The sequence below is a fragment of the Monodon monoceros genome, unplaced genomic scaffold (assembly GCF_005190385.1).
Source record: "Monodon monoceros isolate NGI ecotype Baffin Bay Population unplaced genomic scaffold, NGI_Narwhal_1 Super_Scaffold_21, whole genome shotgun sequence".
In the NCBI taxonomy this organism is placed as follows: domain Eukaryota; kingdom Metazoa; phylum Chordata; class Mammalia; order Artiodactyla; family Monodontidae; genus Monodon; species Monodon monoceros.
The window spans coordinates 51,726,124-51,744,605 of NW_021703778.1; the positions used below are offsets into that span (position 1 = coordinate 51,726,124).

General features: G+C 41.3%; 1 protein-coding gene across 1 annotated transcript in view; it reads right to left on the reverse strand.

Annotated features, from left to right (window-relative positions):
- GABRG3 (gamma-aminobutyric acid type A receptor gamma3 subunit) overlaps nt 1-18,482 on the reverse strand; it is a 596,233-nt gene that overhangs the window by 162,436 nt on the left and 415,315 nt on the right. The window contains exon 4 of the mRNA XM_029239805.1: nt 1,547-1,767. Coding sequence (XP_029095638.1) covers nt 1,547-1,767 — 221 coding nt within the window. The remainder of the gene's footprint in view (nt 1-1,546; nt 1,768-18,482) is intronic.

Consider the following 18,482-nt stretch of genomic DNA (forward strand, 5'->3'; position numbering starts at 1 on the left):
CATATTTGGCTAACTCTCCTACTTGACTAGGCAGGTCGTGGCTGCACTAAATGTGTGTATTGCATCTTTTCAAAGCAGACATTCCTTGGGTCAGAGTTTCTATAAAGGATCGCAGGACTGGCCATGTTTCTATTCTGGTTTGCTGAAGCTCACCTTCATTTCAGAGTCTCATTTATATTCCTTTAAGAATTGATGAGGAAATAGCTATTACAAACTCCTGTTCTCCAAATGTAACTAACTCATCAGCAGAGTTCCCTGTTGTGGCTTTTATTGTTGTTGCTGTTCCCAAGCTGCCAACATTATTATTTCCGTGAAACTTTAAAATTCTTTAATCTTCTGCTTATTTTGATATTAATCTGTGCCTTTATCTGTGCTACAAATACGTGTTTACCACATGCATTACAGATTTCTCCTTATGGCCACAAATCACTTGCAATTAAAAGCTCCTGATACTGGATGTGGGAGGAGGGGGTTGTGTTCAGGGGCTGGCAGTGGTATTCACTGAGCCAGGAGGACACAGGGGCCTGGTCAGAGGTATTACAGAAATGACATTCCCCTGCAGCATGCTGAATCAAAATGCCTTTTAGGCTTTCAGGAGGAGATACACACAGGTAGGTGGCTCCTAGAATCTGGTGCCCAGAAGGGAAGTTTGGGGTTGGAAATGAATGTGGGAATGAATCCTCAGCGTGTATATGGCTTTTAAAGTCTTAGGAATGGATGAGCTAAGTCAGCAGGAAAGTGGAAAGTGGGTAAAGTGATGGGGAAGTCCTAAGGCAGGAGGAGCAGAATGAGGAGAGGCTGTGTCAGGAACAGGACAGGAGGTGCAGGAAGCAGCTGTAAAGCAGCAAAGCCAGTGAGACAGAGATAATCAGCACAAGGCACTCAGTCCAGTGCTCTGGAGAGGGCTCAGACGCTGGGAGAGCAGGGTCCAGACGCCACTGTCCTTGATCCCAATGCTGGGTGAGCAGAAAGACTGGCTTAGGTGCAGGGTATGTTGCAGTTCAAACCCGGGTAACACTAGTTCAAACCCGGGTAACACTAGTTCCCGATGGAAACTTTGGGCAGGTAGTTCTATTCACATCTTTCAAACACAGCCCCTCTTACTTTGCTGGGTTTCTGTGAGGACAGCCAAGAGGACTCATTACAAGGTAGCTGCCACTTCTATTAGGGATGCATTAGGGAACACCCTCTGTGCTCTTTTGTTCCTTGTGGTCTCAAATTTGGCTATAATTACATTTTTCAATTAGTACACCAAGACATCTTTATTTTCTTAGCTGAATGGTCCTGTGAGTTAAACATATTAAAGATAATTTCCACAGCGCACTTACAGCAGAAATGGATTCTGATGAAGGAAGGAGTTTATATTCATTGCAGATCATTTTTATGTCTTTATTTATACATAACATGGGATTAGGAAAAACTTCCTCAAGACCCAGTAGCATGTTGAACATGAGAAGTGATAGAACTTAGCAATGAAAAATAGGGTCCCATTCCTACAATGATCTAAATTAAAGTCCCCAATATCAGACCATCAGTAGCATCTCACCTTAAAGTGTAAAGGATTTTCCCATCATTCCAAATTCTGAGGAGCTGATTAGGGGTGGTGATCCAGTGAGCCTCTGCAGTTTTGGAATTGCGGAATATTGTATCTGGAATCCATATTAACCCCACCATGTTGCTGTTCAGAGTAAGTATTTTCATTGTGCTGTTGAACCGAAGGCGACTGTCGGTCCAGGTCTGGGCAAAAAATATATCAATTTGGTATTCCTGAAACAGAGCAAAAGGAGGGGCAAGACATTTCTATTAGTGGATTTTCTGCAGGCTTTGTTTTCTTTCTCAGGAGTATGGCTCTCCTTATGTCTGCATCCTCACCTGCCCACATCCCTTTCTCTTAGTGCTTAACACTGTGCCTGGATCAACGTGATGAACATTCAATAAAGGTAACAGATATTATTTGTCAACGGTGTGATAACATATGTGAAAATGTTCTGTAAATAATAAATTGTAATAAACACATAGAGTGTGGTGAGGGGCCAAGAGGTAGTAGAATACAATTCAGAACATAGATGCAGACTCTCCTATATTCCTAAGTCCAAGCTCTGGCAGGTAGCAAAATCTACCATTCTCTAATCTGTAAAATGGTTAGAATAGTAGTGCCTACCTCCTAAAGGGGTTATATGGAAGGAAATAAATAGTTAAATAAAAAGCTCTAGTGCCTGGCATAAAACAAATTATCCAGAAAGTATTAGCTCAGATAATAATAATTATCATTTTCACTCAAGAGCCTTCTCAAATAACACAACGCAAATCAAAAAGCAAAAAATAAGCAATGACAAAAAAAAAAATAGAGCTGATAGACACCCAAGCCAAATGCTGATTCTGATAAAGGGCTGATGGCACTCAAATTACTTCTGTAACTGGAAGCAACCCCAGTATTTACAGCATTTAGATACAGGATGGGGCTGACGTCACTGTGAGACATGGAGAAATGTCTTGAGCCTGGACCACCTCAGAGGCTCCTCCCATAATCACAGTTTAAAGGATTAGCTTTAGGTCCATAGTAAGGAGGAGCTAGAGGAAGATTGTTAGTGATTTAAATATCTTTCATAGTTTCTTTACATACTGAATTGTATGAATTACTTTTACAGAGTTCAGTAATTTTCAACAAATCCCATATTTATCCTTTTCATTGAGTTTCTGGTTTAAAGAACCTTTTTGACACAGGTAATTCAACAGACCAAATCCAGCCTTTTATTAACTTATCCCCTCATTCATCATCTCTTTGTTTCACTGACTATGTCAGGCCCTGAAAACCACTGAAGGCCCAGAACTGTGCCAATAGGAAAAGCCCCTGCCTTCACGGGGCTTATATTCCAGTCAGGGAAAACAGGCCTTAAACAGACAATTAAGGTGAAAAAACATGACATGTCGGATGTATTGACTGCTATTGACTATGCTTGGTAAGTTAACACAAGAAAGAAATTATCTCAGAGGATAATTGGCTGGTTTGAAAGCAGTTATGAAAGTATGAACAGGGACTCTTGCCTGCCATTCCAGTAAGCAAAGAAAGTTGCCCCAATTTCCAGTTCTACAAGGACCAAGCCATCAGCCCCTGCAGTGGTGTGCCCTGAGGGGAATTCAGGATGGAGAATAACAGGAAGTATTTTGTGCTTTGGAAACTGGCCCTAGATAGTTAAATGCATATTTAAGGAATAATGTCAATGAACCTAGATTCTTACATCTTCCCATACATAGAAAAGCACCAAAATCATTAACCTGAAATATCTGTTCTTTGTAATTAGCAGTGATCTTTTGATGTTTGACTACATTTTTTCCCAGCAAAAGTCTATGTATCCTGGCTTCTCCCTTAACTCTTCAGAGCAGTTCCTCAGAGCTATCTGAAAGGCTGTCTCCCAGGCTTAAGTCCTCAGTAAGATCCCCAGATAATAACTTGCAACTTTTAGGTTATGTGTTTTTCTTTAGTTGAAAAAAGAGAAAAGAAAGATAAAACAAACACTGATTCTTGTAGGAATGGAAGAAGCAAATGTTTCTCACCCTATCAGTAAATCAAAGACTCAAGAAATGCTTTGACTGTTAAAAGCCTATTGAAACTCACCTTTGCAGAAATAATCAGACCCATTGCTAAAAGTCTCTAAATGGGTTAAGTTGTCATGATGCAAAATCTTTGTGCAAATATGGCTCCAAGGACAAGTGACTAATATATGACTCTTCCACTGAACACTGATGGGACCAAGGTGTCTGTACTTAATTTAAGAGAAAAATTAAAGGTGAGAGTGAAGGCAAAGGGTTGGGTAGAGGCAGTGGCGTTGAAAACAAAGGCATATCATGGATCTTGGAATTGTGTTGACACAAGATCTATGCAACTGTTAAACTGACCTATCAGGTAAGAGGCTGGCTAGGTTTTGAGAGAGTTCTACTGCCAAAGGAACCTCAAGTCAGGAAAAAATGTCTGTGACTATTTGAGACTTAGATGTACTCTTGCATTTCTTTCTGTAATGGGTAGATCGTGGCTTGGAAAAGCTGATTGGACCCCAAAGGAGGCTTATTCTCCAATGTTAACTTTTCCATGGCCAAAACAGTTAATGGAAAAGGAAAACTCCCAGACAATGGAGTCAAGAGCCAAGGAGAAGAGTTCTTGGGAGCCCAACTCTGGGAACAGAGTTAAAGCTTAATCAAAGACACTCTCTTCCCAGGGAAGAGAGCCCACTCAGGATCTGCCCACTGGGGTCTCAGAATTGCTGCAAACCAGTGGGTTGATTGTGATTATCCTGGCCTTTCTTCATCCTTGTAGCTATACTCTATATGTGGGTGTGGGTTAGATAGCTTTTCTTTTCAGTTTAGTGGTCGGTGGATCAAGGAAAGCCTTGTGCAAACTTGATGTGAAGATGTACACATACAGGTAACCATGACATTGGGGATGGGACTGGGTGGACCTTTGGGGTTACCTCAATTGAAGAAGGGAGGAGTGTGTCTGCTCTGATGAGGGAGAGACAAAACATTTGGCAGCTAAAGACAGATCATGGTGGTCATTGGTACTATTCACCAAGTATTGCAGCATCCCTCCTTGTGGGCACATGATAGATTCACATGCTCCCATTTTAGGCCCTGAGAGACTGTGCCCACATGATCAGTGTTCAGATGATTCACACCAGACATGTATTGTAGGTGAAAAGGTAGAGAGAGTGGGATGCAGGGGCGGGGGCTGCGGTCCTCACTGAGAAGGTGACTTAGAACAAGACCTCAGTGAGGTACAGGAGTGAGCTGGGCAGATAGATGCCTCTCTTGCTAGGGCCCTGAACACAAGAAGCAGGAAGGTCAAAGACACCCTTGAGAAGCAGGAATAATGCTGTGGTACAGATTCAGCCAAATGGGGCAGGGGAGCAGACCCCTCACCTCCTTGATGGCAAGATTTTAGCCAAACAATGATGATTGCTGACTATAAAATAGAGACTATATTTGAACAGAGAACATGAGAACACACTCAAAACTTTAAATAAAATTCAGGCTGTGAGAATAGCCAGTACATCACATATAGATATCTAAACGAATTACTTCCTTTTTCCCTTTAACACTGGGTTATTGGGTAAAGGAATAAGGAGAGAAGGATAAAGATGTTCTCCTCAACAGGGCCAAGGCCCACCAATCATGTGGGTAATGATAGCCAGTAAAGACTGTTTTCTGTAAAGGCCTCAAGTGTATTTTGGAAAGAATCTAAAACCAACCAGATTTTTTAAAATCCCTATATTATATCAGGGATATTGAAACTCAGAAAACTTCAATAATTTTGCCAAAGTTACCAAAGGACTCCAAGTAAAAATTTCCAAGTGGGCCTTTTTATTGTTTAAAAATGAAAAATCAGAAAGTCTCCTGATGACCAAATAATCCTCCTCTTTACGCCCTTTCCCTACTTATCTTCTCTGCTTTCCATCCCCATTTATGTCCCTTCACAGTACTTTTTAAAATGCAGATCTGAGGGCTTCCCTGGTGGCGCAGTGGTTGAGGGTCCGCCTGCTGATGCAGGGGACGCGGGTTCGTGCCCCGGTCTGGGGGGATCCCGCGTGCCGCGGAGCGGCTGCGCCTGTGGGCCATGGCCGCTGGGCCTGCGCGTCCGGAGCCTGTGCTCCGCAACGGGAGAGGCTGCAGTGGTGAGAGACCTGCATACCGAAAAATAAAATAAAATAAAATAAAAAATGAAATGCAGATCTGAGAAGGGTAAATCATATATCAAGCTAGGCAGCATCACCTAAAGTCACCCCCATGAGGCACAGACGCTTTTGTACCCACCAGGCACTGACTATTAAGACAGACAATAATGATTTTCTGCTAGGGGGTAAAACGAGGCCTGAGAGGTTAAGTAACTTTCATCAAGTCACACAGCTGCTAAGTACCAATTGTGCCAAACTATATAGTCAAAATCTTCTTCCCAGGAGAAAAGGGAATCCTCCTACACTGTTGGTGGGTATGTAAACTGGTGCAGCCACTGTGGAGAACAGTATGGAGATTCATTAAAAAAATAAAAATAGAGGGCTTCCCTGGTGGCGCAGGGGTTGAGAGTCCGCCTGCTGATGCAGAGGACGCGGGTTCGTGCCCCGGTCCGGGAAGATCCCACATGCCGCGGAGCGGCTGGGCCCGTGAGCCATGGCCGCTGAGCCTGCGCGTCCGGAGCCTGTGCTCCGCAACGGGAGAGGCCGCAACAGTGAGAGGCCCGCGTATCGCAAAAAAAAAAAATAGAACTACCATTTGATCCAGGAATCCCACTCCTGGGCATGTATCTGGAGAAAACCATAATTCAAAAAGATACATGCACCCCAGTGTTCACTGCAGCACTATTTACAATAGACAAGACATGGAAATAACCATCCAGTGACAGGTGAATGGATAAAGAAGATGTGATGTATGTATACACACACACACACACACACACACACGCACACACACACAATGGAATATTACTCAGCCATAAAAAAGAATGAAACAATGCCATTTGCAGTAACATGGATGGACCTAGAAATTATCACACTAAGTGAAATAAGCCAGACAAACACAAATATCATATCACTTATATGTGGACTCCAAAAAAGGATACAAATGAACTTATTTACAAAGCAGAACAGACTCACAGACATAGTAAACAAATTTATGGTTACCAAAGCAGGGGTGGGGGAGAGACAAATTAGGAGGTTGAGATTAACGTACACACACTACTAAATATAAAATAGATAAACAACAAGGACCTACTTTATAACACAGGGAATTATACTCAATATCTTGTAATAACCTATAATGGAAGAGAATGTAAAAAAGAACATATATACATACATACATATACATATATATACACATATATATATGTAGCCAAATCACTTTGCTGTACATCTGAAACTAACAACATTGTCAATCAACTATATGTCAACAAATTTTTTTTAAAAATCTGCTTCCCTGGATGTGAGTGAGAGCAGCTGCAGCAGCTGCAATCTAGTTGCCAGATATGGGAACCACCACCAGGCGGTGAAGAAAGAACGCCGGTGTGGGCATCCACTCCACTTTTGCCCTGTTTACAAACTGTGTGAGATTATTCACCTTCCTTGGCCTTTGATTCTTCCTCTGTAAAATGGGAGAGTTGGGTTAGATTAAATATAAGAATGCTTCCACCTCTAACATTTTATATTTCCACATCACTGCCTGGAGTTAGCTTTTCAGTGCTGAAAGTAATTTTTCTGTAGGGGACCTATTTTTCTGTAAGGAAAGGGATCACACCATGATGTCCTAAGGAAGGGTCTGCAGGGTTTGGAGGGATTCTCTCTTTATTCTGAAGTCCTGCCACAAACGCCAACTCAAGAAGACAGAATGTGGATGGTGTGCGTTGGTGCCTGGTGTGGATGTTTTATTGTGTTTACATTTGACTAAATGTTGGAGAAACACTTGCCACCCACAAAGTAATATTTTTATGTCTCTCATAAACTTTCTTTGTAACTGCATTAATCATCTTTCCTGCAGAGGAAAAAAAAATCATTCTTACAATGTCTATCTAAAACAACATTTTACATAACTCATAAATAGCTGTGAAATTAATGTGTCTGAAATACTAATAACTGCAACAGGTGAAAAATGTGCAACATCCCCAACTTAAACCTTCATGTTTGTGGAGAGCCTATGCTGATAATTTGTTTTAATAATTGGAGGGTTCAATGATTCCTAAACAGGCCAGCAGTGTGTGGAGCATTTTAACAAAACAGAAGAAAAATTATGATTCTTCATGCTATCTCTCTGTAATTTCTAGAACACTAGAAATTTATTTTCTAATGCTTTTCTCCTTTCCTTTACCAAAGAGGGCCATATGGAAAGATGATAGATTAATAAAGGACAGGGACTTGGAGACAGGAGATTACAGGAGACACACACTCCAGGGCACAGGCGCTCTCCCTCCATCCCAGCACATCAGGTCATCGCCTGGAAGGTGACAGACAAATCCTTTATTATTGAAAGTCACTGGCAGCTTTCTTTGTAAAATGGAAATTACAGGCCCATGCCAGTTAGACTTTGTTCAAATGCCTCAGTTAAAAATGTATAATATGTAATGATGATTAGAATAAAATGATTTTTATTTCTTCATTATCAGGTATGGAAGCATAACAAATATATATTTTTGGTGTTGCTTCCTCAAATTCATCATAGGAAACAAGGCTTTACAGCTGGCCTCCATTTCTCCCCCAGAGACCTGCTCCAGCCCTGCCTCCAGATCTGCAGCCTCTGGGGCTGCACCTGCCCTGTTTTCATCCCTGAGTTCCCTGAACATCCTTCCCACTAACCCCAGGCTCCTCCAGTCTTTGGAAGCCATTCACGCACTCCAACATGTAAGCCCTACTCTGTGCTGGGCATGAGGCTAGGTTTATATAAAGACAGATGCAATATCCTTGCCTGCAGGAGCTTGGGCCCACAGCATGTGGAGAGGGTGTGATGCCCCACCTGGCACCCAGGCAATATGAGGGCCGCCTCCAGGAAGCCAGAGAGGCCCACCCAGGTGGTGCAGGGGGCTCTGCAGGGACCAGGCCTCCCATCTGGTCCTGGAACCACTGGGCAGAAAGTGGACAGGTGATGGGTGTATCCATCAGGGAGGACTGTATCAAAGCTGAGAGGAGTGACACCAATTCAGGGAGAGTGGGTTGTGAAAAGTATTTGTTACAAGGATCACCCATAGGAGCATCAGGAAACCAGGTAACCTCAAGATGCAACAGGGAAACATGGTGCCCTCCTGAGCAGGTCCAGGACTTGTCACCTGATACTAATGTAACCAAGGCCCTTTTTAAGAAAAGGATATATAAATATAAATATAATATTAAATAAAATATATACATTTATTTTGAATGAGAAAAAAACATAAATACTCAAAAATTGCAAATGCCACAAAACCTGGGAAAAATAGATTTTATTTTTATTTGCTAACTGGCCCACTTTCTTCATACTCACAAGTCCTGTATCTTTTGCTTGCTTGTTCTTTGGTCACACCTTTCTATGGCAATGTTTTATGATGTTAGTTTTTTAGAGAGAGAGAGAATAAAATTATTACTTCCGCTGGTATAATGAAACAAAATGTTTTATTATTAACAGATATTTAAAAGTTTACTTAAACTCACAATTCATTATTGGAAATATCATGTGCATATTTGGGCCTCTGCTAAATGGGGAAAAGCCTCAAGTTTCTTTTATATAAAGTTTGCGGATTCTGCATTTGAACTTGGGCTCTAGGATTTTCCTCCAAGCCACCCATACTTCGGGAGTCCTGGACCTTGAGAAACAATCACTCTGGGATAGAGCTTGGGTCTTGCTCATCCCGTGATCATCATAGTATATGCAAGTTGCAGGGAACCCTAAACCACTAACCACAGCTTGAAAGCTTCCCCAGCCCCACCTTCCCTTAGGGTCCACAATTACCTGCACCCAACAAGAGGAACTTGTAATGGGGGAATCAGAGGAGGAAGAGATAGCAGTATTATTTAAAATGCCTCGCATTTGCAAATTTCACACACTGCTATGACCTTCCCTGGGGCCTGGGAAGGAGCTTCTGCAAGAGAGGAGCTCTGAGGCTTAAATTTTGCAAGCATGATGCAAATTGGGAAGACCCAATGGACCACATGGTGTTCGTGGATCTGGGCCAGGAGTCGCTTGTGGATGTCAGGTGGACCCAATCCAGGATGAGCAAGGGTATGGAGGAGACACAGCTGCTGCTGGAGATGATGCTAACAGTCAAGAGAATAGGAGGGAAATCTCCCTCCCTTCTGTCCTTATCTTCCAAGTGCCTCAGGTTGGCTGAACCCAGCAGAAGGCCAGGTGACCAGGGACCTGGAAAGGCAGGCTTTGGAGTCAGCCCCCTGTGGTGGGGAGCAGTGCAGGGGAGAGTGGGAAATGAATGGAGGACCAGCAGGGGCATGAGAGGGGTGGAAAGGGCACCCATCGCGAAGCAGTCTCCTCTCTTGCACCCTGTGGACATTTTCCACATCCACCTGCTCGCCTTTTCAACATTCCCTCTCTTTAATAGCTGTCCTTCCTCTGGAATTCAGCTACATATTTACTGCTTTCAGATTAAACTTGTCTTTCAGATTAAAGCATTCCATTGGATGTTATATTCTCCAACTACCATTGCTACTCAAAAGCATACAATGGCTACTCATCTAAGAATTGAGTTTAAACTCCTTTGCATGATACTTAAGGCTCTTTTCTTTATAATCCAAGCTGACCATCTGATTCCTTGTAAACACACCCCTTACCACAGCCATCTGTTCCCGATGTGACAAGACACTCTGCATACACCCTCATCCTCCCCATTTCACCCGTGCTGTCCCCAAACCTGGAGGCCCTCATCTCATCTATCAGTCCTCCCATCTCCCTGAGGCATGGCTCCTTAACATTACACGTTTGGCTGTAGCCTGCACCTCTTCAGAGTATTACTATTACTTTCTTCTCCTGATGTGAATGCCTTGTTTCTTTCATTGGAATAGCTCACAGTTGTCTGCATGTTGAGCACATAGCACTGTCATGTGGTCCCTCGATCCTTGTCCATAGCACTAATACTCCCTCCCCACACCGAGAAAGCAGCATCATTTAAGAGCACTTTCTTGACCACCAGAGAGTTCCACCAATCAGCAAAGATCCGAGGCCTTATTTATAAAGCTGCCAGTTAAAACATGACTATAATTCTGTAGTCTGGGCTGGGAGCTACTGCCACTCACCACATGGAAGAGTGATGTGCTGCCTGCCTGCTGTGTACTTTTAAGTATGAGGTGGTGACTTTTGTCTGGGGGCTCAGCCTCCAAATGCCTGTGCCCTTTCAGTGAGTGTCCATCCCAAGGGAACCTAGTGGGTTCCCAAATAGAGAAAGGGTCCTGCTCTCCCTCCCCTCTCCAGGGTGGCCACAAAGCACTGCCTGACTAACGTGCCCCAGGACACCTGCTGAGCATATCCTTCTGAGCAGACCAGGTCATACCCAGCCCCTGAGACACAGCAGTCTCCCAGGACCCCATTCCTTCTCTGCTCCAGGTGATGTACCCACTTTGGATAGCAAATCTTCTTGTCCTCCCACCTCTGCAGGGTAGGAGGCAACAGAGAACCTTATTTCTACTTCACCCCCACTGTTGAAGTGTAGGTCCTTGTGTGCTCACTCATTCTAAGGGAAAAATCCATGTTCCTGGCTCCTTTCCAAACAGGCAGGAGCCCATCACAGAGGTGTGGGAAGAGGTGGCTATGGAAAACTCAAGGACACTATTATGGGCTGAATTGTGTTCCCCCCAAATCTGTGTATTAAAGTCCTAACCCCCAGTGCCCCAGAATGTGACTGTACTTGGACACAGAGCCTTTCAAAAGATGATTACATTAAAATGAGGCCATATGAGTGGGCCCTAATCCAATTTGACTGGTGTATTTTTGAGAAGAGAGACACACACAAAAGGAAAAGCATGTGGGGATAAAGGGAGAAGGCGGCCATCTGCCAGCCAAGTAGAGGGCCTCAGGAGAAACCAACACTGCCAACACCTGGATCTTAGACTTCTAGCCCCCAGACAATGAGAATATATATTTCTGTTCTTTAAGCCACCGGATCTGTGGTATTTTTTTTTAAAAACATCTTTACTGGAGTATAATTGCTTTACAATGTTGTGTTATTTTCTGCTGTATAACAAAGTGAATCTGCTATATGCTTACATATATCCCCATATCTCCCCCCTCTTGGGTCTCCCTCCCACCCTCCCTAACCCACCCCTCTAGGTGGTCACAAAGCACAGAGCTGATCTCCCAATAATATGAGGCTGCTTCCCACTAGCTATCTATTTAACATTTGGTAGAGTATATGTGTCAATGCCACTCTCTCATTTCGTCCCAGCTTACCCTTCCCCCTCCCTGTGTCTTCAAGTCAATTCTCTACATCTACATCTTTATTCCTGTCCTGCCCCTAGGTTCTTCAGAACCATTTTTTTTATTCCATATATATGTGTTAGCATACAGTATTTGTTTTTCTCTTTCTGACTTACTTCACTCTGTATGACACACTCTAGGTTCATCCATCTCACTAAATACAACTCAGTTTTGTTTCTTTTTATGGCTGAGTAATATTCCATTGTGTATATGTGCCACATCTCCTTTATCCATTCATCTGTCGATGGACACTTAGGTTGCTTCCATGTCCTGGCTGTTGTAAATAGTGCTGCAAAGAACATTGCGGTACATGACTCTTTTTGAATTATTGTTTTCTCAGGGTATAGGCCCAGTAGTGGGCTTCCTGGGGAGTATGGTAGTTCTAGTTTTAGATTTCTAAGGAACCTCCATACTGTTCCCCATAGTGGCTGTATCAACTTACATTCCTACCAACATTGCAACAGGGTTCCCTTTTCTCCACACCCTCTCCAGCATTTATTTTTTGTAGATATTTTGATGGTATGGCCATTCTGACTGGTGTGAGTTGATACCTCATTGTAGTTTTGATTTGCATTTCTCTAACGATTAGTGATGTTCAGCATCCTTTCATGTGTTTGTTGGTAATCTGTATATTTTCTTTGGAGAAATGTCTATTTAGGTCTTCTGCCCATTTTTGGATTGTGCTCTTTGTTTTTTTTGATATTGAGCTGCATGAGCTGCTTGTATATTTTGGAGATTAATCCTTTGTCAGTTGCTTCCTGTGCAAATATTTTCTCCCATTCTGAAGGTTGTCTTTTCGTCTTGTTTATAGTTTCATTTGCTGTGCAAAAGCTTTTAAGTTTCATTAAGTCCCATTTAAAAATTTTTGTTTTTATTTCCATTTCTCTAGGAGGTGGGTCAAAAAGGATCTTGCTGTGATTTACATCATAAAATGTTCTGCTTATGTTTTCCTCTAAGAGTTTTATAGTGTCTGGCCTTATATTTAGGTCTTTAATCCAGTTTGAGTTTATTTTTGTGCATGGTGTTAGGGAGTGTTCTAATTTCATTCTTTTAAATGTAGCTGTCCAGTTTTCCCATCACCACATATTGAAGAGGCTGTCTTTTATCCATCGTATATTCTTGCCTCCTTTATCAAAAATAACATGACCATATGTGCATGGGTTTAACTCTGGGCTTTCTATCCTTTTCCATTGATCTATCTTTCTGTTTTTGTGTAAGTACCATACTGTCTTGATTATGTAGCTTTGTAGTATAGTCTGAAGTGAGGGAGCTTGATTCCTCCAGCTCCGTTTTTCTTTCTCAAGATTGCTTTGGCTATTCGGGGTCATTTGTGTTTCCATACAAATTGTGACAGTTTTTGTTCTTCTGTGAAAAATTCCATTGGTAGTTTGATAGGGATTGCATTGAATCTGTAGATTGCTTTGGGTTGTATAGTCATTTTCACAATGTTGATTCTTTCAATCTAAGAACACTGTATATCTCTCTCACTGATTGTATGATCCTTAATTTCTCTCATCAGTGTCTTATAGTTTTCTGCATACAGGTTTTTGTCTCTGTACGTAGGTTTCTTCTTAGGTATTTTATTCTTTTTGTTGCAACGGTGAAAGGGAGGGTTTCCTTAGTTTCTCTTTCAGATTTTTCATTATTAGTGTGTAGGAAGCAAGAGATTTCTTGCTTGCATTAATTTTGTATCCTGCTACTTTACAAAATTCTTTGCTGAGCTCTAGTAGTTTTCTGGTAGCATCTTTAGGATTTTCTATGTATAGTATAATGTCATATGCAAACAGTGACAGCTTTACTTTTTCTTTTCCAATTTGGATTCCTTTTATTTCTTTTCCTTCTCTGATTGCTGTGGCTAAAACTTCCAAAACTTTGTTGAAAAATAGTGGTGAGAGTGGACAGCCTTGTCTTGTTCCTGATCTTATGGAAATGGTTTCAGTTTTTCACCATTGAGAACAATGTTGGCTGTTGGTTTGTCATATATTGCCATTATTATGTTGAGGTAAGTTCCCTCTATACCTACTTTCTGGAGGGTTTTTATCATAAATGGGTGTTGAACTTTGTCAAAAGCTTTTTCTGAATCTATTGATATGATCGTAGGTTTTTTCTCCTTCAATTTGTTGACATGGTGTATCACATTGTTGATTTGTGTATATTGAAGAATCCTTGCATTCCTGGGATAAACCCCACTTGATCAGGGTGTATGATCCTTTTAATGTGCTGTTTGCTAGTATTTTGTTGAGGATTTTTGCATCTATTTTCACCAGTGATATTGGACTGCATTTTTCTTTCTTTGTAACATCTTTGTCTGGTTTTGGTATCAGGGTGATGGTGCCTTCACAGAATGAATTTGGGAGTGTTCCTCCCTCTGCTATATTTTGGAAAAGTTTGAGAAAGATAGGTGTTAGATCTTCTCTAAATGATTGATAGAATTTGCCTGTGAAGCCATCTGCTCCTGGGCTTTTGTTTGTGTGAAGATTTTTAATCACAGTCTCAATTTCAGTGCCTGTGATTGGCCTGTTTATATTTTCTATTTCTTCCTGGTTCAGTCTTGGAAGGTTGTGCTTTTCTAAGAATTTTTCCATTTCTTCCGTGGCGTCCATTTTAATGGCATAGAGTTGCTTGTAGTAATCTCTCATGATCCTTTGTATTTCTGCAGTGTCAGTTGTTACTTCTTTTTCATTTCTAATTCTATTGATTTCAGTCTTCTCCCTTATTTTCTTGATAAGTGTGGCTAATGGTTTATCAATTTTGTTTATCTTCTCAAAGAACCAGCTTTTAGTTTTATTGGTCTTTGCTATTGCTTCCTTCACTACTTTTTCATTTATTTCTGATCTGATCCCTATGATTTCTTTCCTGTGTTAACTTTGGCGTTTTTTTTTTTCTCCTTTCTCTAATTGCTTTTGGTGTAAGGTTACGTTGTTTAATTGAGATGTGTCTTGTTTCTTGAGGTAAGATTGTATTGCTATAAACTTCCATCTTAGAACTGCTTTTGCTGCATCTGATATGTTTGGCATCATTGTGTTTTCATTGTCATTTGTTTCTAGGTATTTTTTGATTTCCTCAGTGATCTCTTGGTTATTAAGTAGGGTATTGTTTAGCCTCCATGTGTTTGTATTTTTTTACAGATTTTTTCCTGTAATTGATATCTAGTCTCATAGCGCTGTGGTCAGAAAAGATATTTGATACAATTCCAGTTTTCTTAAATTTACCAAGGCCTGATTTGTGACCCAGGATATGATCTACCCTGGAGAATGTTACATGAGCACTTGAGAAGGAAGGGTATTCTGTTGTTTTGGAAGGAATGTCCTATAAATATCAATTAAGTCCATCTTGTTTAATGTATCATTTAAAGCTTGTGTTTCCTTATTTATTTTCATTTTGGATGATCTGTCCATTGGTGAAAGTGAGGTGTTAAAGTTCCCTACTATGATTGTGTTACTGTCGATTTCCCCTTTTATGTCTTTTAGCATTTGCCTTATGTATTGAGGTGCCTCTATGTTGGGTGCATAAATATTTACAATTGTTATATCTTCTTCTTGGATTTATCCCTTGATCCTTATGTAGTGTCGTTCTTTGTCTCTTGTAATAATCTTCATTTTAAAGTCCATTTTGTCTGATATGAGAATTTCTACTCCAGCTTTTTTTTGATTTCCATTTGTATGGAATATCTTTTTCCATCACTTCACTTTCAGTCTCTGTGTGTCTCTGGGTCTGAAATGGGTCTCTTCTAGACAGTATATATACAGGTTTTGTTTTTGTGTCCATTCAGCCAGTCTTTTGGTTGGAGCATTTAATCCATTTATATTTAAGGTACTTATCAATATGTATGTTCCTTCTACCATTTTCTTAATTGTTTTGGGTTTGTTTTTGTAGGTCTTTTCCTTGCCTTGTGTTTCCTGCCTAGAGAAGTTCCTTTAGCATTTGTTGTAAAGCTGGTTTGGTGGTGCTGATTTCTCTTAGCTTTTGCTCATCTGTAAAGGTTTTGATTTCTCTGTCGAATCTGAATGAGATCCTTTCTGGGTAGAGTAATCTTGGTTGTAGGTTTTCCCTTTCATCACTTTAAATATGTTCTGCTACTCGCTTCTGACTTGCAGAGTTTCTGCTGAAAGATCAGCTGTTAACCTTATGGGGATTCCCTTGGATGTTATTTGTTGTTTTTCCCTTGCTGCTTCTATTTTTTCCTTGTATTTAATTTTTGATAGTTTGATTAATATATGTCTTTGCATGTTTCTCCTTGGATTTATGCAGTATGGGACTCTCTGTTCTTCCTGACTTGACTATTTCCTTTCCCATATTAGGGAAGTTTTCAACTCTAATCTCTTCAAATATTTTCTCAATCCCTTTCTTTTTCTCTACTTCTTCTGGGACCCCTATAATCTGAATGTTGGTCTGTTTAATATTGTCCCAGATGTCTCTAAGATTGTCCTCAATTTTTTTCATTCTTTTTTCTTTATTCTGTTCTGCAGTAGTTATTTCCACTATTTTATCTTCCACGCCACATATCTGTTCTTCTGCCTCAGTTATTCTGCTATTGATTCCTTTTAGAGAATTTTTAATTTCATTTATTTTGTTGTTCATTATAGTTTGCTCTTTAGTTCTTCTAGGTCCTTGTTAAATGTTTCTTGCATTTTCTCCATTCTATTTCCAAGATCTTGGATCATCTTTGCTATCATTACTCTGAATTCTTTTTCAGGTAGACTGCCTATTTCCTCTTCATTTCTTTGGTCTGGTGGGTTTTTACCATGCTCCTTCATCTGCTGCATATTTCTGTCTTCTCATTTTGTTTAACTTTCTGTGTTTGCAGTCTCCTTTTTGCAGGCTGCAGGTTCATAGTTTCTGTTGTTTTTGGTGTCTGCCCCCACTGGGTAAGCTTGGTTCAATGTGTTGTGTAGGATTCCTGGTGGAGGGGACTGGTTCCTGTGTTCTGGTGGATGAGGCTGGATATTGTCCTTCTGGTGGGCAAGACTGAGTTAGGTGGTGTGTTTTGGGGTGTCTGTGAACTTATTTTGATTTTAGGCAGCCTCTCTGCTAATGGGTGGGGTTGTGTTCCTGTCTTACTGGTTGTTTGGAATGGGGCATCCAGCACTGGAGCTTGCTGGTCGTTGGGTGGAGCTGTGTCTTAGCATTGAGACAGAGATCTCTGGAAGAGCTGTCACTGATTGATATTATGTAGGCCTGGGAGGCTTCTGGTGGTCCAGTGCTGAGGATCTCCCACCTCAGAGGCTCAGGCCTGACACCAGGCCAGAGCTCCAAGACCCTGTCAGCCATACCACCAGGTACCTGGTTCTTGCTTTTCGGGAAGTCTGAGGTCCTCTGCCAGCATTCAGTAGGTGTTCTGTAAGAGTTGTTCCACATGTAAATGTATTTTTGATGTATTTGTGAGGAGGAAGGTGATCTCCACATCTTACTCCTCTGCCATCTTGAAGGTTCCCTATGGTACTTTTTTTTTTTTTTTTGCGCAACGCGGGCCTCTCCCATTGTGGAGCATAGGCTCCAGATGCGCAGGCTCAGTGGCCACGGCTCACGGGCCTAGCCGCTCCGCGGCATGTGGGATCTTCCCAGACCGGGGCATGAACCCATGTCCCCTATGAGAGTCCACATTGGCAGGTGGACTCTCAACCACTGCACCACCAGGGAAGCCCCCCTATGGTACTTTCTTATGACAGCCCTAGGAAACTAATGTAGAGACCAAATGAAGACTAAGAAAATCAGTACTCACTTTGAGGTAAAATGCCTTTAAATGAGTTGAAAGTGTCAAAGGTAAAAAAGAAAGTTATCCAAAGGTGTTTGTAACATTTGCTCTTAAACACAGTTTCTGCCACTTGCAAGTTTTTCACTTAAAATACACCTATGCTTCCTATTCTAACTTTCACTGTCTGAATATTCACTTTAACAGTTCACAACCATTCTTATCCAAATTTACTATCAAGTGGAAAACCTGCTACAGTAAGTCCCTTATATACAAACAAATTCCATTCTGAGAGCACGTTCATAAGTCCAATTTGTTCATAAGTCCAACAAAGTTAACCTAGGTACCCACCTAACACAATCGGCTATATAGTACTGTACTGTAGTAGGTTTATAATACTTTTCACACAAATAATACATTAAAAAAAGAAAACATTTTTAATCTTACAGTACAGTACAGTACCTTGAAAAGTACAGTAGTGCAGTACAACAGCTGGCATACAGGGGCTGTCATTAAGTGAACAGGTAAGAAGAGTTACTGACTGGAGGAGGTGGGAGATGGTAGAGCTGAAGGATTATCAGCAATAGGAGACAGAGGGCAAGCTGCAATTTCTCTCACACTGATGTTGATGGCACAGGTTCTGGTTCCTTGCTGCATTCAATTCTATCTACCCTCTTGACAAAACGATCCAGTGATGTCTGGGTAGTAGCTCTTTTTTTCTCATCATAGATGACATGATTGCATTCTGAACAGCTTCTGCGACCTTTGTGTACAGTTCTACATTTGAGTCCTGTGCCTCAAAAGCTAACAGCGCCTCCTCAAATAAAGAAAATCCCCTTGCCATTTCCTGCATTGTGAATTTCTT